General features: G+C 35.9%; 1 protein-coding gene across 1 annotated transcript in view; it reads right to left on the bottom strand.

Annotated features, from left to right (window-relative positions):
* The window catches only part of UGGT2 (UDP-glucose glycoprotein glucosyltransferase 2), a 178,811-nt gene that overhangs the window by 52,069 nt on the left and 103,952 nt on the right, over nt 1-22,790 (bottom strand). Inside the window, exons 18-24 of the mRNA XM_021695965.1 lie at nt 22,411-22,534; nt 22,217-22,315; nt 19,793-19,887; nt 14,898-15,104; nt 10,922-11,053; nt 5,584-5,708; nt 101-196 (exon numbers count right to left, since the gene is read on the bottom strand). Of these exons, the coding sequence (XP_021551640.1) occupies nt 101-196; nt 5,584-5,708; nt 10,922-11,053; nt 14,898-15,104; nt 19,793-19,887; nt 22,217-22,315; nt 22,411-22,534 (878 nt within the window). The remainder of the gene's footprint in view (nt 1-100; nt 197-5,583; nt 5,709-10,921; nt 11,054-14,897; nt 15,105-19,792; nt 19,888-22,216; nt 22,316-22,410; nt 22,535-22,790) is intronic.

Below are 22,790 nucleotides of genomic sequence, written 5' to 3'. Positions count from 1 at the left end.
TTAATTCTACTTTAAGTTTTGCTATATTATAAATACAAATGGAAGCCATAATTGAGTATGGGATGCAGTGACAGGAAAAACACAGACATTATGTTCTTACCTGTGATTCTCTCTAAGAAATGTGATATCATGGCGAGATGCACGTTTAGGCAAAGAGGAAAGAAGGGCATCAGCTTTCATAACAAGGTCGCTCATGCTAGATAAACGAGACAATGTGTGAGTTTTCAAAGGAGAAAGGTCCACATTTCATGTTACAATTAATGCCCTGAGAAAAGGAAATTGAATTTTAAAATATCTCCAATAGACAAGCTTTATGTAAATAACTTTTCTTCCAAACTTGTTGGTAATTTGTCAGTTTAAAGAGGACTGTTGCTTTAAAAACCATCCTGCTTTTCCTTATCATTGATACGATCTTTAAACACTTGTAATTGGTGTTCTCAGCAGTGTCCATAAGCATATGGTGAATCATTCAATTCAAGGCAATATTTGCTGAGTGCTGGTTATGTGTCCAAGCAGTGGGGCCCACACAGGAAAGAAAAGGCAGGAAGATCCAAAAAGGGGGAGTTTTTAATATAATTAAGAAGTCCAGACTTCTATGGTCACAAATTAGTTTGAAAACTAATTAAAACTGCATAAAATACCTAGATTACATACAACCAAATTTGAAAATCCATGATGGAGGAAATATATTTTATGTTCATTGATACACTGGGGCAGAAAATGTTGGCTGAACTTTAAGACAAGTTTTTGGAAAGAAAAGGAAAAAGAAAAGAAAGAATAAGCACTTCCATTTTATAAAGAAATTTAGATTCCGAGTGGTTGAGAACCTGTGTCTACTATACCATTTTTTACTGGACTATCAGGTTCTGACATGTAGGACTTTGCTTAATGGCCACTTAATAAACATAAATAAAATGAATGAATTAATCGAAACCAGTCTCTATAATCTCTATTCATAAACTCCCTCAAAGGTATTTTATCAGCTACATACTCTCTAATATGTGAAATTGGAGGCACAATGCAGGAAATGTGGTCAAACATGCTCCCCATGTTTCAAGGAGACCAGATGCACTGAGAAGAAGAAGAAATGAGGAAAGGGAAATTTGGGGCCCAAACAATGTTTTTGTAGATTCTCTGAATATTGTGGTATCCAGGTTGTTTTTTCTCTTTTTGCCAAGAACTGAAGAGGGGAACGGGCACGAGATGCTCCGCGCCTCCTGTCTGAGGAGCGGGGACCTCTCTGAGAGCCCAGCAAGAAGCAAGCACTCTGCTACTGCACGTATCACGTGCTCCTGGGGAGGTTTCCAGGGACTCCGCCTTCTGCATCCAGAGTCTACCTTCCTAGTTCGCCAACTCTTGGAAAGCATGAAAACAAGGCCGCAGATCTTAAGCATATGTTCATATTAAAGCAACTATGAACTTATTCAACCACAGCACAACTTGTTCAGCATTGTATGTGTGCATGCGACAACTTCAGACAATTAGAGGGGATGTTCTTACAGTTTAATGTTATTGGTTTTTATTGTTTGGGTGGTGGTTTTGCTCTGAAATGCACCTTTAAAGTAGCTGAAATAGCTTCTCAAGCCTACTTAAAACTGTATTTTTTACCAAATAAGGTTAAAAAAATTAGCTCTGAAATGTTAATAATATAGTCACAAAATCCAATAACTACTGAATTATATACTTTCCAACATATACTAGACCTAAATTATTTAACTAAAAATCATAACTTTTTTTTTTCTTTTTAAAGCTTTCTTTAGTTTTACTCCACTTGAAAATAACTGTGGATTTTTTTTTAAAAGATTTTATTTATTTATTTGACAAAGAGAGAGAGAGCACAAGCAGGGGGAGCGGCAGGCAGAGGGAGAGGGAGAAGCAGACTCCCTGAGGAGCAGGGAGCCTGATGCGGGGCTCGATCCCAGGGCCCCAGGATCATGACCTGAGCCGAAGGCAGACACTTAACCAAATGAGCCACCCAGGCGCCCTGAAAATAACTGTGGATATTATCTCTTTACTGTAGAAAAGCCCTTACTTTATGACTTTATTTATAATTTTCTATAGTAATATCATTTCCTAGCTGATGAATTACTTCCTAGATGACAGATTAAGTAAGGACATACACTTCACCTGCATCCGAATTCTGTATTCAAGACTAAGAATCAGAACTTTGAGTTCTGGCAGGAACCACCTCAAAGCCTAGCTGTATGCTACAAGATGCAGTGGTACTCTGAAGTAAAGAACAGAAAAAGATGTAACAAAAAAACATTAACGCAAAAGAACACTGAGGTGGCTTAAATATAAGATGCCACAGACTTTAAGACAAAATAAATACTAGGAAAGGAGTAATTTATTTAATGATAAAAGGAACAATTCACTAGACACGTAACAGTTCTGAATCAGGGTATATATGACTATAGCTCAAAATATTTAAACAAAAATTGGCAAAGTTATAAGAATTAAATGATAGATCCATAATTCCAGCAGTGTTTTAACAAACTTCTTTTAGTAACTGACAGATAAAACAAGGTATTCAGTATTTCGATGGCTGGAAAAAAACCAGCATGTTCAGTATGATAGACATGTATAAAATCTTCCACATAATTAGAAAATATGCTTTTAAAAAAATCAAGCATGAGACAATGGTAAGAATGAACCCTGTCTCACAAAATTCAGAGAAATAAATACTAAATAACTGGTTCATACACCATGTTCTCTAATCACAGTCCAAAACAAACTGGAAATCACACACTGTGCCATTTAAAAAATTTAAAGCACATCTTATTCATTTATTTATATGATAAATATTTACTGGGTGCCTAACAAGATATACAGAATTCTATATAGAGAAGATAAAAACAATAAAGTAGACCACGAATTTTGCCTTGATGAAGCCAACAATTTTAAATATTATCTTAAAAAAGAAATGTTAAAAAATCAAAACAGAAATTTGAACATATTAGCACTGATTCATAATGAAATATTTATATTTTAAAACTTATGTGATACAACTAAATAAGTGTTTAGAGAGATGCTTTAAGCTGGTAATTTAAGGATATATAAGGAAAAAATGTGATATTAATAAGCTATGAATTCAACCTGAGAAGTTTATAAAAGAAAACGGATTAAAGAGAAATAACAAAGAACTGAAACTGACAAAAACAAAAACAATTGGGAGGTTGCCATGTTCTATACCCACATATATGAAAAGTAAAAAAATAAATTAGTAAAGTAGTTAAGTCTAATAAAATAGATATATCTTTCACTAAATTAAGCAAACTAAGATAAGAGAAAGGCCAACATAAATGAGATGTTTAAAAGCTGGAAGCTAAGGAACAAAGCTGTTAAAATTCACAAATGACAGGAGTGTCTAATATTTGAAAAAATGTTACAAAAATTGAGAGTCAAGCAAGGAATATCGATATAGAACCTAATATTGTTCCTGTAATTTAGCATTAAACAATTTGAAAATGTAATTTAAAATACACCATTTACAGTATGAACTAAAAGCATAAAGTACAAGGGAATAAATCCAAAAATACATGTGTAAGTCCTCATGGGAAATAAATAGAAGCTTCACTGAAGGACCCAAAAGGAACACTAAGTAAGTGTATGTAACTATCTACCTACATATTCTCATATATATGTTTATATATAAATTATATACCACAATTATATAACACATCATCAGTTATATACATTATTTTATAAATTATATTAAATTGTATATACTGTATTATACATTTATATAGCTATATACAAACAATACATGTCTATATTTAATAGATGGGTAATTTAATATTATATAAAGATGGCAATTCTCCTTAAACTGATCTATAAACTCAAAGAAATTCCCATAAAAATTCCAGGAACATTTTTTATGGAACTTGTTATGCTGGTCCTAATCATATTTATACAGAAAAACAAGTAGCCAAAAACAGTCAACACAATTTTGAAGAAGAGGCAGAAGAGAGAATTTCTGCTCTCCAGTATCAAAATTTATTATAAAGCTGTGGTAACTGGAGTGTGGGACTGACACGAGACAGTATACCAGTGGAACAGAATAAAGATCCAAGAAGAATTAAAGATATAAACCAGTAAAAAAAAAACTGTAAAATTTTTAGAGGAAAATAAAGGAGAATATCTTTATGAACTCAGGCTAGAGAAAACTCTTATACATCTCACACACACACACACACACACACTTGTGCGCGCAGACCACAGACAAGCTATGAAGGAAAAATCCTGATAATATTTTGGTATTGAAATTAAAAACGTCTATGTATCTGGTAAAAAATTACAATAAAAAAGTAAATAGCCATGTCACAAACTGTAATATAATATGTGAGGCACATATAACTGACAAAGATTAGTATACAGAATCACAGAAAATATTTATATATCATGAAAAGAAGAAAATAACCCGACAGCTAAGCAAAAGACAGGTACGAGTATTTTACAGAAGAGTAAACATGAATGAAAATAATTGTATGAAAAGATACTCAACTTTACTAAAAGTCAAAGAAAAGCAAATTAAAAAAGACACAATTTCACATCCACCAGATAGAAAAAATTAACAAGTCAGATAACACCAAGTATTGGTAAGAACCTGGGGAAACAGAACCTTCACATTTCTGGTGGAAGTGTTAATTATCACAACTATTTTAAAGGACAGAATTTAACAGTATCTGATAAAGCAGAGGACATGCATACCCTACAACCCAATGGTAACACTCCTGTGCTCTAGAGAAACTCACATTGCACAAGGAGACATACATTTATTTATTTAAAAGATTTATTTATTTATTTATTTGACACAGAGAGAGACAGAGATAGTGAGAGAGAGAGCACAAGCAGGAGGAGCGGCAGGCAGAGGGAGAGGGAGAAGCAGGCTCTCTGCTGAGCAAGGAGCCCGATGGGGGCTGGAGCCCAATGCGGGGCTCGATCCCAGGACACTGGGATCATGACCTGAGCTGAAGGCAGCCGCTTAACTGACTGAGCCACCCAGGCGACCCGCACAAGGAAACATTTAAAGCTGGTTCATTATAGCATTTCTGTAACAGTAAAAAACTAAAGCCAAGTTAACTGTATCTCAGTATTGGACTTTATAAATGAACTACAGTATATTCATTAAATGAAACACTAAAAAGGAACTAAAATGAAGAAACTAGCTCTACATACATGAACGTAGATAAAGCTCCAGCAGAAGTTGCAAAGGAGCCTACAGTAAATAGCATTTCTCTATAAAAGTCAGGCATTCAACACATCAACACTGATCATGGATATTCACATAAGAAGCAAAAGCACAAACACAAATATGGAATCATGCACACAACACTTAGGAAAATGGTTACCACTCAGGGAGGATGGAGACTGGCTGGGTGGGTAAGAAACAAAGAGGACTTAACATCTATGGTTTGGTGATGGTGAGTATATGGAGGCTTTTCGTTATTTAAATATTCTCCACATATCTCTTATTATATCTTATGTACATATTTGAAACATTTTCTAATCTTAAAAAGAAAAAATAAGATGCAAAATAGCACCCCCCCAAAATGAATTGCTCTTATGATTTTAAATACTTACTTCTTTGAGCTGATTTCCATATTTTCAACAATGCCTTCAATTTTCTCTACTAGATTAGTAAATGTTATTTTTTCCAAGAAGTAAAAATCTTCTGTATAGAAATTTTCATCTAAAGGTCCTAAGAACTTAAAATGAAAATAGTTTTATTATTGTATATCTTCTAGAGGATACCAGTTTGGGACAAATATTTTCTCACCAGATATTTAAGCAAAAACCGATTACAGATTAAACAGATGGTGGCTATCAGTCCCACCATTTACTAAATCTACTGGGAAACAAAGAAGAGAAAAATGTTTCTCACTTTGATATTACAAATAACATCTGCATAAACACCAAAATCAAACTGACAAAATAAAAAAGGAGTAAATTATTTCCATTTGGAAGTTTTACTTTGAAACATAATGCTTCCAAAAACCAAAGGCTTTCCATCCTAAGGTAAATTATGAAAGCAAGTGTCTATTATATTTTATAAATCTTTTATTTTCAATTTGCTTTTCTATTCACCTATAAATTGTGGTCTACACTATGTCGATGCAAATTAGTACATAAGCAAGGCATAAAAGAGCAAAAAACAAGAGACAAATCACATAATTACTTAAACGCACCAACCCATCTTCAACGAACTGATGCTGTATAATGGTTTGGAGCCCAGCAAGGTCATGCAGGTCAGCTTTAAACCAGTAACTCTAGAGGGGCAAGGTGTCAAACTGCCACATACCTAATTTCGTCAGATGGCTACTCCATCACAATGACCACCAACTCGACTACCATTAGCACGCCCTGAGGGAACTAGTACGTAGAGTCATCATCATATTGTGAACACAAGCCCTATGTAGAAGGTGAGCCTGACATAGTCTTATGCACTAAACAACTACACTTAATGACCAACAACTAGAAAGTATATTGTCCAGAGTATTTTTTTTTCTTGGTAAAAAGACCAGAATAAATGGTTATAGCAGACTTTCTCACTTGCCTTTCATCTGCTTGTGCAATTAATATTTTCTAAAAATTGATAAAGTTCTTGAATCTCTTCTCATTTGCTGATATCACAGATGATATGAGCTGGGATGTCAGCATTCCAGCTAGACGAATACCATGTTTCACTTTAAACATAAAACACGGGCTCTTAAAAATGCAAAAAATGGGCACTAAAAAACTAAAAGTACACATATAAACATTTCATTGCCTCAAGATTTGGTACTCCTTTTAAGATAACTTTGAAAGCACTTTCAATGTTGTATTTTATGGACTATGACTAGCAGAGGCTTGGAAAAGAGCTGAATTTTATCTATACTACCTCTAGTGATTGCAGCACTTTTGTTAATAACTAAGAAAAAGGAAATACAATCTCAAATTATTTTAAGGGGTTAATTAGATTGGCTATCTTCACTGATCAAAATCCACCAGAGAAGTGGTTATATTTCACCTATGTAAGTACAGTGTGAAACAGCTGGGAGAAACTTGATTCTTTTGTGTCTTAATTCTACTTAAAGTTGAACACAATATTTGTGGAATAAGGTAATTTAAATAGCATAAAATTCACAATGTCCAAGTTGGGAAAAAGGAACATTGAACTTGAAAATCCTGTAAAAACACAATTAAACCTGTGCCTATCCAACCTATCCATCTTTTTTACAACACTTGGGAAATGTGATCTTTCAGTTATACAGAATAACTGTTGTAATAGAAATGCATTACCTCCTTTGACAGCTCATTAATATTTTAGAAAACTCAGAGTGTTCATCCATATACTGCGCTAAAAATCTCTCTACACTCATGGGGGTCTCAGCAACTGGCCTTGATTCTATTCTCTCATCAAGTGTAATGCAAATCGAGACTACAAATGTATCCACTACTTCTTATAACAGCCTTCAAATATTTAAAAGAGAAAACAGGAATTAATATTTATTGAAAATTTACTGTCTGTGGCTGTTTTATGTGCTTTAGGTTTAATAGTATATTTAATCTCTGACAACTCTGTAAAATAGATACCATCATTCCCTCTGTCCAAATGACATTTCCAAACCAAGTCTCATAGAGGTCATATAATTAATGGTGCAAATGGAATTTGAATCCAGACTTGTTTGGCTAAGAAAAAGGCCTTGCTTGTTTCTCTACCCTCTGCTACGCCTCGTCTTTCACCAATTTGTAAACATGTAAGTTAATAACAGTAAATTTATTGTAATTAGAGTAACAGAGTTATTTAGCATTTTATTTAATACTAAAAATATATAATTTTTTAATTCTTGAGCATATAGTAAGAAAGTATAGATGATTGCTGCCCCCAGTTTTAATCATTACATTAAACAATTTGACGTTGAGTCTGTTCCAGTTCTAACAAACGTTTGGACAGGTTCAGAATGAAGACTCATTCTAAAATGTCAGATTTCAAGCACTGAACTATCTGGTTCAGAGTTGTAACTATCTGCTACAATTGCTGTGATTATTGTGCTTTTTAAGCATTACTCTGAGACAGAGTAATAAGCTAAGTATTAAATGACAGCTCATAAATCACAGTACTTCTTTTCAGATATACTTTTCAATTTGAATCACAGTTCCATAAATAAAAAATAATAAAATTATAATTTTTCTATGAACACAAAAGTCAACATAATTTGACTTAATATCCATCTCCAGCCCCAACCTCTCCCCTGAATTCAACTCATACGTTCAACTGCCAACCCAACAAGCTTCAGCGGAGGTCCAGACCTGACCACTGAACTCTTCCTACGTACAGAATGAACTCTCTTTCCCTTTCCACTCCTCCTTAACAACCCCACTCTGTCTGCAGACTTCCTCACCTTAATACAGGGCAACTCCACTCTGCCAGTTACACAGTTCTCTCACATCCCACGTCAAGTCTGTCAGCAATTCCTGTTCACTCTTCCTCCAAAATATATCCCACAGCCACTCCTCACTACCTCCACGAGAGCCATTCTGGTCCAAGCCACCAGCATCTCTCCCCTGGACTACTGAAATAGCTCCCAACTGGCTTCCTGATCCCCTACAGTTTATTCTCAACATAACAGCCACCAGAGATCCAAATAAAACATAAGTCAGATCATGTCAGTCCTCTGTCCAGAACTATGTGCTTCATGACTCATTTAGCATAAAGCAAGAGTTCTTAAACTGTCTATAAAACCCTACATCATCTGGTAGGCAGCTACTTCTTGGAGCTTCTCTTCAGACCACTCTCTTTGTACCTGCTATTCCTAGAACATACAGCAATCATCTCACCTTGGGACCTTTGTCCTTACTGTTCCCTCTATCTAGAACATTCTTCTTCCAGATATTCCACATGGCGTGCTCCCTCACCTCCTCTGGTTCTCTCCAAATGACACCTTATCAATAACGATGCTACTTGTTCTCTGTTGCTGCCCACCAAAATATAAACTTCATGAAAACATGTTTGTTCACTACTATACTCTCAGAACCTAGAAGAATGTTTGGTTCACAGCTGGTGCAAAATTAGGATCTGAATTTTTTTTTTTTTTCAAGATTTTATTTAGAGAGAGAGAGGGAGAACTCAAGCAGACCCTGTGCTGAGCGTGGAGCCTGACATGGGGCTCAGTCTCATGACCCTGAGATTATGATCTGAGCCGAAATCAGGAGTTGGAGGCTTAACTGATGGAGCCACCCAGGTGCCCTTAGGATCTGATTAGTTTTGTAAATTTCAAGGAAAATGAAGAGAAACCTTTATTCTAGGAAAAATAAACATAACTATAGCTAACATTTGTTATCACTAATATTGATGACAACTTATGAATTACATTAAACAATGACAAAGAAAACATAGGGGAGCTTTTTCATAATGTATTACCAAAAGGCAAGGTACTAGATACATCAGGTGTAATTTTTTACTCTTTATCCCTTAAAATGCCAGATAGAGCCAAAGATAGCCACATACTATAAAACTGTTCTAAAAAGCTACATTTCTTCCCAAAGCAACTGTTAAAAAGAAAAAGCAATGCAATTTCTCAGCTTCCAAATACCTCACTATCAAATTCACAAATACTTTGTATTACTGTAATAATATAAGACAACTGTCCTCACTGATTTGTAAAACAGCACTGTACAAAGATGAACCTTTAGGAGCTAATGCAATTAGCTTGAAAATTGCTACACTGAAGCAGATATATTTGATCTGGGAAGTCTTGCAAATATGAGTCCCTCACTATTCTCCAATTCCTAGTGTTTATAGATTCAAGTAAGAAAGAATAGCATAATTTTAAGGGAACATGATATGGTAATAAAACATTAGCGAAATGTAGAAAACGGGCGCCTGGGTGGCTCAGTCAGTTAAGCGTCTGCCTTCGGCTCAGGTTGTGATCCAGGGTTCTGGGATTGAGCCCCACGTTGTTGGGCTCCCTGCTAAGCGGGGACCCTGCTTCTCCCTCTTCCTCTTCCCCTCCCACCCCTCTGCTCATGAATGCACTCTCTCTGAATCTTAAAAAAATGTAGAAAACAAAGAAAACGTTAAGAGTGTATTATAGCTTGGAAGACAATTTAGGTACATATAATTTGGTAGTTCAAGCAAAGATATGTCAAACACATTGCATTGGTTGATATCTTAATAAATCTAAGCACCAGATTCAATTTTTTAAGACTTAAATCATTCCTGAGAAATAAAACCAGATTCTCATAGTCAAAAAATAAGTAGATCTCATCATGAATTCTGTAGTTCTATAAGGATTCTCTAATTAACGAGAAAAATGTTTCTGATGTACCAAGAGAAAAAAGTGATATAAATTATACATACATATATACATAATAGGATTACAATTATGTATTTTTACAAACCAGACATGGCTATGTAGAGTAGAAAAAAGGGTTAGAAGGTAAAACAATAAACTATTAATAATAAATTTTATTAGGAGGGTAGGAGTAAGAGTGACTTTTCTTATAGATTTTAATGATTACATTAATAACTATTACTTTATACCTCAAAAATAACAATTCAATACTTTTGGAAGTTAACAATCAATTGTAGAGAAAAGCTGTAAGAAGAAAAACGTGTCACAGGGTACTTTCTGCCCCCACTACAACAGTGGTTCTCAGTCTCAGTGTTGTAGTGGATACTAAGTTGTTCTTTCTAGCACTTGTATTAGAGCAAAACAAAAGCAACCCCCAGGAGACATTCTTACCCACCACATTCAACGATGCCGTCCCTGGGGGATGTGGGAGTGTGCCCTTCCATTCACGCTGAGACCTGTGTGGTGCGTCCAGCGTAGGAGCCCCATCCTCTGCAAGTGCTGCAGCAGGTGTGTTGGGACAGAAACAAACCTGAGACCCCCATCATAGGTCCACAGAAGAGTGAGCAACCGCTTTTTCTACTTACTTTCCCATTGCTGACAATACCTCTCTCTCCAGGACGCAACTTAAGTACATCTTGACAGAACAGCTGATGAGTTTGGAAAATATTCACTCCAACAGTGTTATATTTTTTCTCAAAAGCGTTCTTATCCATCCCCTAAAGCATAGATTAAGAAGGATGTAATTAGTAAGAGAAAATATATTAAATCATTTTCTTAAAGCCTGCTTTAATATATTAATGCAAAATTTGAAATTATTCTAAATCTTGATTTTTAAAAGTACTATTTTCTTCTGCAACACTAAAAAAAGAATATTTCTTCCAAGTCAATTACGGTATCTGTACATCTTGTTACACGTAGATATCATATGTCATCCATTCTTTGAAAATTTCAGGTGGATTATTGATTAGTAATATGCTAGGGGACATCAACGTAAATAAAATTTAACATTAAAGAAATGGAACAAATGTTTATTAAATTCTGAACTCAGTACCCCCATTTGGTACACTCGGTAAAAACAACTCTCTAAAATAGAAATACCCTCTCTCACCTCATTCTACCAATCTCACAAAACCAATTTAGTAATAATGCATTTTATTTCTGAAATACACAAGTAACCCTTGGTTAAAGTAAAAAAAATATATGAACATTCACAGAAAATAAACCACGAATAGGTTCTTCACATCTTCACACTAAGACACATTTCTCCCTATCAGTACTTATCAAACTTCAATGTGCCATCACCTGGTGCCTTGTTAAAATGTAGTTCCTACTTCGGAAGATCCAGGGTGAGGCCTTAAATTTTGAACTTTTTTTTTTTTTTTAAAGATTTTATTTATTTATTTGAGAGAGAGAATGAGAGACAGAGAGCAGGAGAGGGAGGAGGGTCAGAGGGAGAAGCAGACTGCCTGCCGAGCAGGGAGCCCGACGCGGGACTCGATCCCGGGACTCCAGGATCATGACCTGAGCCGAAGGCAGTCGCTTAACCAACTGAGCCACCCAGGCGCCCTAAATTTTGAACTTCTAACAGGTTCTTGGGTGTTCCCACGATGGTAGGAATGTTCCACTGCACTGTCCAATATGGCAGCCACAGCCATGGATGGTCACTGAGCACTTAACACGTGGCTAGTATGACTGGGGCACAGAATTTAAATTATTTATTTATTTAATTAATTCTAAAAAATTTATTATTATGTTCAATTAGCCAGCATGTAGTACATCATTAGTTTTTGATGTGGTGCTCAACGATTCATTAGTTGAGTATAACACCCAGTGCTCATCACCACACGTGCCAGAATTTAAATTTTAACTTAATTTTAAGTTTTAAAGAACCACATTTAGCTAGTGGATACAGTAGTGGACAGTGCAGCCTTAGATCCTGCTTACTTCCAAAATCTCCATCTCAGTCATCCCGTCTCTGACCACAAGCTCCTGGATTTCCAGCTCATGCAACCTAGTGTCACCAGACCAACCATTACTCAATCCTTTCAGTCCTCCGCCCCTACCACTTATTTACTGTCCATCGTACCTCCCATAGTTTTCCTCCTATATGAGTTACACCACAAAGTCCCTTACCACAACAAAAACCTTCCATGCTTCGCTCCCTTGAATGCTTCCCTGAATTCACATTCACCTGGCAATTCCCCAACTCTGTTTAAACACAACTCTGCTTCCCCTGCAACTAGAACCAAACTGTTAATACAGCTAGAGGAAAACATGCAACTAATACTGATCTCACTTTCAATTTGGGTCACTAACATCAAGTGGGTCCTCCGAAACCTTCCCATGCTCATATATTTAATTCATGTGCTCACTCTCAGAATAATAAAAAATATGTGGCATTTTCTCCTCTTTCCTCAAACCTCTAATAATACCTACTCTTACTCTAATAATTGGCAATGACTGGAATTTCTTTTGAAAATGAATATAATTAGAAGTACTTCATCCTGCTACCACCAAATAAATCTACCCTTCTGCAACCATGCCCACACATTCTGCCTTCCTTCTGGTTAAAACAGATGAACAGTTCCTTTTCTTAAGACCAACAGTTAACACTTGTCCATTGGATCCTGGCACCTCTTCTCTACTCAAGAACTTTGCTCCTAACTCTGCTCCCATCTCTCTGTATCATCCTTTCTCATTGTTTGGATGGACTGTGTCCATTAGCATACAAAACAGTGACATCTCCCCAGTTTAGAAATTCTTGACCTCAAGTCCCGTTCTAGATACAAAATATTTCTGTTTGTGGTAAAATTAAAGTTTCTTAAAAGAGCTACCTATACTCACTATCTCTATTTCCTGGTTTCCCATTCTCTTTTCAAGCTAGTTTACTTTTATACCTACTATTCCACTGAAACAATTCTCATCAATGACCACCTTAACAAGTAAATGGTCAATTATGAAGCCTAATTTCAGGAATGTCTGGCATAGTTGATCATTCCCTCCTTGAAATATTTTCTCCAACTGACTTTCAGGACACCATACACTCCTGGTTATCTTCCTAACTCGTTGGCTGCTCCACCTGTCTCCTTTACTGGATCATCCTTTTCTTGCATACTTCTATATGTTGGAATGTTCCAGGGCTCTGGTTTCAGCCTCTCTTCTCTCGCCCAACTCACTCCTGAGGTATCTGATCCAGTTTCTTGGCTTTAAGTTATATAGAATATTGGTAACTCTCAAAGTGTCTGACTCTAAAAATATCCCGACAACCCTGAATTGATTTCTACACTCATTAACTCAATTGTCAACCCAACATCTCCACTTGAATGTCCAACAGGGATCTCCAACATGTATAGACTTAACTCTTGATCCCTTATGTGTCCAAATCTTCTCTTCATCTAGACTTACCCATCTCAAAAAAAAGACACCACCATCAACTCAAGCTAAAATTTAAGGATATTACATTTTGTCACATACAATTGATCAGCTAATCCTGTTGACTAGAGTTGTAACAAATACTATGCGCCAACTGCCTCACTATCTCTACCACTAGTACCTAGTCCAAGACACCATTATTTCTTGCCTGGATTATTGCAATAGCATTCTAACTGTTCATCTTATTTCCACTCTTGTCTGCCTGCTACCAAATCTTCACATGGCATCCAGAGTCATCTTTTTAAAGATTACTCACTTCTTCAAGATTCCTCAAAGGTTTCCCATTATACTCAGGAAAGACTTCAGTTCCTTACCATGGCTGATAGGTGCTTGAGATAACTGGGTTCTGTTCCTGACCTCATCTCCTTGTACTCGCCACATCACTGTCTCTATTTTGCTCATAATGATCTTCTGCCTATACCTCAAACCTGGAAAGCTGATCGCTGTAGCAGTCCTTTAGACTTACTGTGTTCCTGAATCTGGTACATTCTTCTCGCAGATTTTCCATGGCTTGATTTCTCATTTCAGACCTCTGCTTAAATGTAAACTCTTTAGAGATGCCTTCCCTGACCACTCCAGCTAAAAGAGCATCCCTCAAACTATCTACCCTCTTCTTTCTTTATATTGTTCTAGTACCATTCAGTTTGTCTGTCTTTCCTACTATCATGTAAGCTTCACAAAAGCAGGGACTCAATATATCTGCCTTGTTCACAAGTGTATCTCCACCGTCCGGCAGACAATCAGAAAATATGTTTGAAAGGATTAATGAATCTTCCTTCTTGAGGATCATCTTCCATCTTTAGAATTTCCCTCATACTGGATCCCTTCAGGGAAATACCTATTATTTACATAATCCTTTAACTCCCATTTTTCATTTAAGTACATGTGCTAACCAGAATGCCATCAACTTCAAGGATCACAAAGTGGTAGTAGTAATATTTGGTTTGCTAAAAGCCTTGATGCAAAGTCATATCGTTTAATATTTATCTTTTTCCCATATGAAGGAATGTTTATTATGCCCAGTTGATTATACTTATTTATTGATGTTTTTCAGGAACATGGTAACACTGGCTTACACTTCTTAAATATGCAACAGATACTTATTATTCCAAACAAATAGCTACTGACCTCAGTAAGAAATGTTTTAATTTTTTCTCCGGAGTAAATAGCCGTAGCAGTTTCTTCCCTTGCCAGTTTCCTGAGAAAGTTTCTCAAAAAGCTGTTTTTCTGTGTAAGAAAAGCTGCCAAAACTCCTCTAGAAATAGCTGTGTTCTCTTCATTTATTTTTGAAGTAGGATTATAAATAACCCCCAACCGACTATGAACACTTGTTTTCTGCAAAACACATTTAGAGGTGAAAAAGATCAGTATCTCGCATATCTTTGTACAGCTGAACTTTTTTCTTTCTCATCAAGTTTGTTCAGTTTACCACACAGTATCTTTCACTGTAGATGATTTACCACACAGCATCTTTCTATGTGGACTGTCCTGAATGTGCACCTACTAACATAGCCTAAAAACAGCCATTATAGTAACTCTAAGAGCTTCACCTCTTTGTATAAAGAGTGTTTTAGAATGCAATGTTGTTTAACCTCTTTTTGTGTGTGAAGTAACACATATAAAACAAGACACAAAACATAAGTGTAGAACTCAATGAAATTAGCCCATAAAACTATAACTCAGGTGGAGAAACAGAGCACTGTAGGCAACCCAAAGTCATCTCTCATATACCCTGCCCGTTACTACACCTCCCCACTTTTCTAGAAACAACCACTACCCTGTTATTTATTGGTTGTATCATTCTTGCTTCTTTCTGGTTTATCACCTAAGTTTCATCGTTAAACATTTAATCTATTTTGAACTTCATATAAATATAATCCTATGGTGTGTATTCTTTCCTGTTCTGTTTCCACTTAACATATTGATTGTGAGATTTATCAACATTGTTTTGTGTGGCTGTAGTTACTTTACTTTTTAGGATTGTACAGAATTCCATGATATGAATATACTCTATTTTATCCGTTCTACTGATGCTGGGCATTTGAATTTTTTTTTCATTTTGGTACTCTACAAACAGAGCAAGAAGAATACAGCACCAGCCATGAAGTCTTCTTGCCAGAACATGTTGAAGCTGAATCTAATTAAGCTTCAGACATAACTTCCAGTACAGAGGAGATGTAAGGGCTAAAGAACAAGTTAAAAATACTACAAGAAAAAAAACAAACAAACAGTGAAATTCAGAATGTGGGATTTTTCTACAAAGCAACTAGCTTGGTCTCTTTAAAAAGTCACCAGACAAAATGTAGATGTTACTGTTTTACAATAAAAGAAACTAATGAAATTTAATAATGAAATGCATTGTGGGAAACATGTTTGGGTCCTGGTTTGAAAAAAGAAAAGACATCTTTGTGGGAACAATTTAATGAAGACTTAGTACTAACAATGTGAGAGTGGTATTGCAGTTACGTAGAAGAATACCCTAATTCTTGGAAAATGCATGTTCAAGTATTAAGGGATGATATATGCTGATTTCTACAACTTTTTTTTTTTTTTAAGATTTCATTTATCTATTTGACAGAGAGAGAGACAGCGAGAGAGGGAACACAAGCAGGGGGGAGTGGGAGAGGGAGAAGCAGGCTCCTCACCGAGCAAGGAGCCTGATGCGGAACTCGATCCCAGGACCCTGGGATCATGACCTGAGCTGAAGGCAGATGCCCAACGACTGAGCCACCCAGGCGCCCCTGATTTCTACAACTTACTTTAAAATGATCTAGACCATTCCTGCCCTTCCCCCCACAAACAGTTAATTAGATAAACCAAATATGGCAAGATGTTAACAATTATAGAATCTAGGTGTTAGGTATGTAAGTGTTCATTACATCAGTCTTTTGAACTTTGTGTAGTTTTGAAAGAAAACATGGTCTTCAAAAAACAGACCCAGAGAACATGGTCTTCAAAAAACAGACCCAGAGAGCCATAAGGAGAGGCCCCAGTAAGATAAAGGCAGAAGTTAAAAACAAGCTGGCTAAAATGAAATGAAAATGAGAGGCTGAAAATATAATACTGGAAAGAATGAAAGAATGAAACTCAGAGCTGATACCACAGATAATTCAATTAATGAACTAGATTCGGAGTCAGCAAATTACAGCCTGTGGGTGAAATCCCATCTGGAGCCTATTCTTATATGGTCCTCCAGGTAAGAAAATGTTCATTGAAATGATAGAGCAGCCACAGGTCTAACAGAGAGAATCAGAGAAAGAGACAGATGAAAAGAGCTGTCCTGGGATCACACTCATCCCTAAGGGTCTGTAAAACTGCATATATTCTACACTGGCCCCATTTAGGAAAATGAGAATGAGGCAAGGGACACACTTGGAGGCATTCCCTGAATAAACACTGCTGAATAAAAAGCTACTCTGAGGGCGCCTGGGCGGCTCAGTTGGTTAAGCGTCTGCCTTCGGCTCAGGTCATGATCCCGGGGTCCTGGGATCAAGTCCCGCATCGGGCTCCCTGCTCAATGGGGAGTCTGCTTCTCCCTCTACCCTTCCCCCCTGCTCGTGATCTCTCTCTCTCTCTCTGAAATAAATAAATAAAACCTTAAAAAAAGAGAAAAAGCTACTTTGACCAGGCAACTCCGAGGAAGGCAGGTTTAAAAATAATTATTAAATCTATTCTGGGCAGTCTGGAAGACTTCATGCCAAAGGCTGGATCTTCTCAGGAGTAATGAGAAAGAGAAATTCCAAGACATTATTCCATGGGTGAATGTGGGGCAAAATCATAAAATCCCTGAACTGGGAAAGTAGCCTTTAAGTCAAGTACACATCCCACAGTAAACGGTGAACATCTAACCACTTCCGGGGACTTAAGCACAAACTTTGAGCGGTAACTGGCTTTTGCTGACTCAGAGGCAGTCTCTAGGAAACCAAGATAAAAGATAAAAACAAGGAAAAAAGTCTAAGCAGGAACATCAGAGATAAACAATGAGAGGGAAACAGACAACAGAGTTAGCTCAGTCACATCACTAAACAAATAAACGAATGATCAAACAAACAACGGGTAACCCTGGGGATGAGGTGATACTGGTATCCATATGTGCTCTGTATTATCTAAAATGTTTGGTTTTCAATAAAAAATTATGAGATAAGCAGTTAAACAGTAGAGTATGATTTATGCAAAGGAAAAATACCAAGCATTAGAAACTATCTTTGAGGGGCCTTAGATAATGGTCTTAACAAACATATAAATATGTTCAAAGAATTAAAGGGAACCATGTTTAAAGAATTAAAGGAGAGTATGGTAATAATAGTTATTACACTGAGAATAATAAGAAAGAGATAGAAATTATAAAAAAGAACCAAATGGAAATTCTGGAGTTGAAAAGTAAAATAACTGAAATGAAAAGTTCATTCAGAGGGGTTCAACAGATTTGAGGTGGCAGAAGGAAGAGTCACTGAGTTTAAAGATAAATCCATAGAACTAGAATCTAAAAAACAGAATGTAAAAAGAATGAACAAAAATTAATAGATCCTCAGAGAAATGTGGGACACCATTGTAACTATTGGGAAAAGGCAGTCTGTCAGCCTCGCAAAGAACATGCTACCAGAAATTCTTGAGAAGAAAGAGAAGGAAGAAGTGACGTATTCCATAGATCCCAAATACCACTTTTTGGAATGTGCTGGTCTGAAGACCACTTAAAGAAGGCCACAGTATGTTCTGAGATTATCTAACATGACATGAAAATTCTCCTAGCTAATGTTATATTTTGTTTAACATGTATTAACTATTTTTGATGTGGTAGAGCACCTCCAAGATGGCCCCTAATAATCCCCACTTCTTTGTACTCATGCTTTGTACTTACTCAGCTGAGTCACTCCTGAATTTTTAAACCCCAGACACTGGGAAAAAGAAATGTTTGTTGTTTTAAGCCATTAAGTTATAGGGTAATTTGTTATCAGCAATAGATTTACACTTAGCTAATATAAAACAATTTCATAAGATGTTTTGGTTTATGTTTCTTAGGTGTTTTTAATCTAGACAGATTTTTATGCTCCCATAGAAATAGAGAAGGTTATAAGAGTTTTTTGGTTTTTCTTTGCTTGTTTTTCTTAGAGAGAATGACAGTTGGGAGGGGAAGAGAATCTTAAGCAGGCTCCACACCCAGCGCAGAGCCCAACCAGGACTCAATCCCATGAACCCTAGGTCATGACCTGAGCTGGAATCAAGAGTCAGACGCTTAACTGACTGAGCCACCCAGGTGCTCTATATAGAAATGTATCCTACTGAAGTATATTGGTTTGTAATTCTCTAATAACAAAATAATTAAGGTTGATTTAAGGCTTAAAATACTCTTCAGTGAGATAAATTTGTTTTTTCTTAAATATTCAGAGAAATAAAGTGCTGCCTGATAACGTGATGAAAAATCTCTATTACGAATTGCTATTATTGCTATTGGTAAAAAGCAGATTTGGGGTCATCGATGTAATGGTAGGGTCTAGAACCATTCACTCTGATTTAATAGCCTTTTTATAATTGCTAAATCTTAGTTTTGGCTGCTACAACAAAGTAACCACAAACAGGGTGGCAACAACGGAACTGAAATTTATTTCCTACAGTTCTGGAGACTGGAAACCTGAGATCAGGTGCTAGCCTGGTCAGGTTCTGGTGAGGACCCTCTTCCGGGTTACAGACTAATGATTTGTCCTTGTATCTATACAAGATGGAAAGAGAGTGAGCAAGGCTCTCTGACCTCTTCTTACAAGAGCGCTAATCCCATTCATTAGGGCTTTACCTCATGACCTAATTACCTCCTCAAGGTCCCACTTCCAAATACCATCACACTGCAGATTAGATTTGAACATAGGAATTTTGAGGGGGAGTTCCTCTTAAGTTTCCTTAGCAACAACTTGAGGTACTTAAAATGTTAATATGGAGGGGAATAAAGATTTAATGCATGTTCTTCATTTGGCTTTCTCAGAATTAACAAAAAATTAAAATTTTTATAGTAAGAATATCTAAATACTCACCATGAATTTTAATGCATTAAACAGTAGTTTTCGCCCAGATGGTTTGTCAAAATCAGCAATAATCCAGAGAGTAACTGAAGAAATTACATCATCCTCTGAAAGTTTCAAATAGTTTAGTCAACTACCTCTTTTATTTATTTTTATTTTTATTTTTTTTAAAGATTTTATTTTTTTGACAGAGAGGCACAGCGAGAGAGAGGGAACACAAACAGGGGGAGTGGGAGAGGGAGAAGCAGGCTCCCCGCGGAGCAGGGAGCCCTATGCGGGGCTCGATCCCAGGACCCTGGGATCATGACCTGAGGCGAAGGCAGACACTTAACAACTGAGCCACCCAGGTGCCCCCAAACTACCTCTTTTAAAAATCAAGCTAAAAGCAGGGAACATTTCTAGTTAACAACATACATTAAAAAGTATTAAAATATTAAACTTAATTTTTTAAAAATACGCAAATATTGTTAAAGATTATGCACACATGCACATACACTGACATGCATATAAAAATACTAGAAGAGTGTTCTATAAGTTTATAGAAACTCAGATGCCAAAAAGAAAGAATAGTCCCTATGGGACATATCTGTGGAATACTTTTATTAGTAGACAAAAATTACATTATGCTTATTATGTTTTCAGTGTTGGCAAGCAAAACTATCTTCCAGCTACAGCTACATTCTTTTTAAACTGATACTTATACCCCACTATATGTAAAACTAGATACAATAAAGCTTATCAGTAGATATTAAAACAGCAATATTTTATTAGCTTACAATTCATTTACTTCAAAACGTCTGGCTATCATTAACTTGGTCTAATCTACATCATCTTGTGCCATCAACAGCAATACAGTTATTTTCTTCAGAAAAATTTGAAAATTTGGAAGCCACAAAGAGAAACAATTTTTAATTCTGAAGTCAGTTAAATGGGTTTAATTTCACCTAGGCTCAGCATCTGTCATCTGAAATAATACTTTTCTAGCCATCATTAAAACCTATAGAAAAATTAGTCCCTCTGATCACATGACCTACTTAAAACAAGTGCAAAAAATCTGCTATACCAAAAACTTACTCCTGAATAGAAGTGAGGCTACAGTTACTACCATACTCAGGAATATCTATACAATATTATATAAAAACTGTAACAAAAAGAAGGTTAACATTGAGTCCACATTGAAGCAACTTAAGAGTAAGGCAGTAGTGGTACGTTCTTTTCAAAGAAAAGTAAAGAATTTTAATGCCTTCTTAACACCAGCACTTTTACCATCATAGTAAATTGAGAAATATTTCAGAAGTGCTAAGTAAATTTCTCACAACCATTATTTCTTTACACATTTACATAATTGCAAGAAAGAGGAAAGTAGGTGTTTCTCAGTTAATATTCTTTTAAATTGTTAGAGATTTAACAAAGGGCATTAATTATAGGCTAACTTACTCTGAGAGACAATTTTCGAAATACATCCCAGAACCTGATAAATAGATTTCTCCTATTTTTATTCCCTGTTTGTTTCCTTTTCTCTTCACTAAACATAGTCAGGACCTTACTCTGCCATAACACAGAACTGCATTATATTTTATTATTTGTTGGATTTCTTGGAGACAGACCACTTTATGAACATAAAATCAAGGATCTGTTAGAAAATGATTCTGTGGCGATCTGGTCCACACTTGACCCCACAGCATTCTAAAAAACTGGCTGTGTGGCCTCTGCTTAAAACTCTCATATATAAAAATATACCCCTTACTACACAGTTCATCCTATCTTGAGATCACTCTCATTGTTAGATGACTGCTTTATACCCCGAGATAAAAAGCTGCCTTCTCTTATCTTACGTGTATCGGCTCTCATTTTTCTCTCTAGAGCAAAGATGGTCAAACAAAACAAAACGAAACAAAACCAACCAAACTCTACCTTTGTCTATCTGAATAAGTCACTGTCCTCTAATAAACATGCGGACGGACCCACTGCAGACTCCCCTGTCCAGGATAAATCCGTATTTCCAAGTACCTTCCTGTATCGGTCTCCCCTCCTTTGTTATAATCCTCAACATACGCAAAAAATCCAGATGTTGTTTAATCAGAGTGTGGAACTACTCTCCTCTGATCTGGGATTTATACTCTTATTCATGCAGTATAAAGTGTCAGTTAGCACAGTCCTGAAAGGGTTTTACCACTTTCTAAAAAGGTGAAAAATGGAAGAGCTTGCTTTGAGAAAAGGCAAAAAACCAAGATGAACTCCTGTGCATGTATGATCCAGTAGGGTCAAAGGCAGTTTCTCAGCACAATGCTTATATCCTAACAAACTACAGACTCCCTCGAAAACCAGACCCCTAGTCAAATAGCAACATACAAATTCATTATGTAACCACCTTACTAAAATTACAAATTTTGCTACTTTAGGAATAAAGTCAGGAAAATCAAATATGCTTATTACCTTCTTGGGTTAAATAATACATGTTCTCTGCTATTACAGCACTCTTATCTTGTGAATCCAAGAAAAAGAACGTAGAGAAATCTTCAACATCAGCAGTTACTGAAAATTTTCATATTAAATGTTAAATAACCAATTAATAAAACATTCACAACTCAATAAACATTTGTAGAAAGTATATGGAAGGATTATTTTACCTGATGTGGGTATTAAATTAAGGTACTGCCATTTTGTGTGCAAAATCAAAGGATTTAAACGGGGTACAACATTATTCTTTTCCATAAGGAAATCAATTACATTTGTTCGATCATTTAATGTGCCCTACAACAACAAAAATATTACTTAGGTAATCTAGGCAATTTATATGTATATATTTTAAAGTTTTGCACAGAATACACTTAACTACTTCATCTAAAATAATAAATAAATAATGTAGGCAATTAGGATTCATACAATAAATTTTACAACAAATTTGCCTGTAAAAATTTGAATTTTCTTTCCAATAAAGCAGTTGATTCAATTATGCACAGGTAAACTTAATTAACTAATTACTACTTTTAAAGAAACTACTAAGTGA

The sequence above is a fragment of the Neomonachus schauinslandi genome, chromosome 3, assembly GCF_002201575.2.
Source record: "Neomonachus schauinslandi chromosome 3, ASM220157v2, whole genome shotgun sequence".
NCBI lineage: Eukaryota > Metazoa > Chordata > Mammalia > Carnivora > Phocidae > Neomonachus > Neomonachus schauinslandi.
This window is presented reverse-complemented; position numbering and strand designations above follow the sequence as displayed.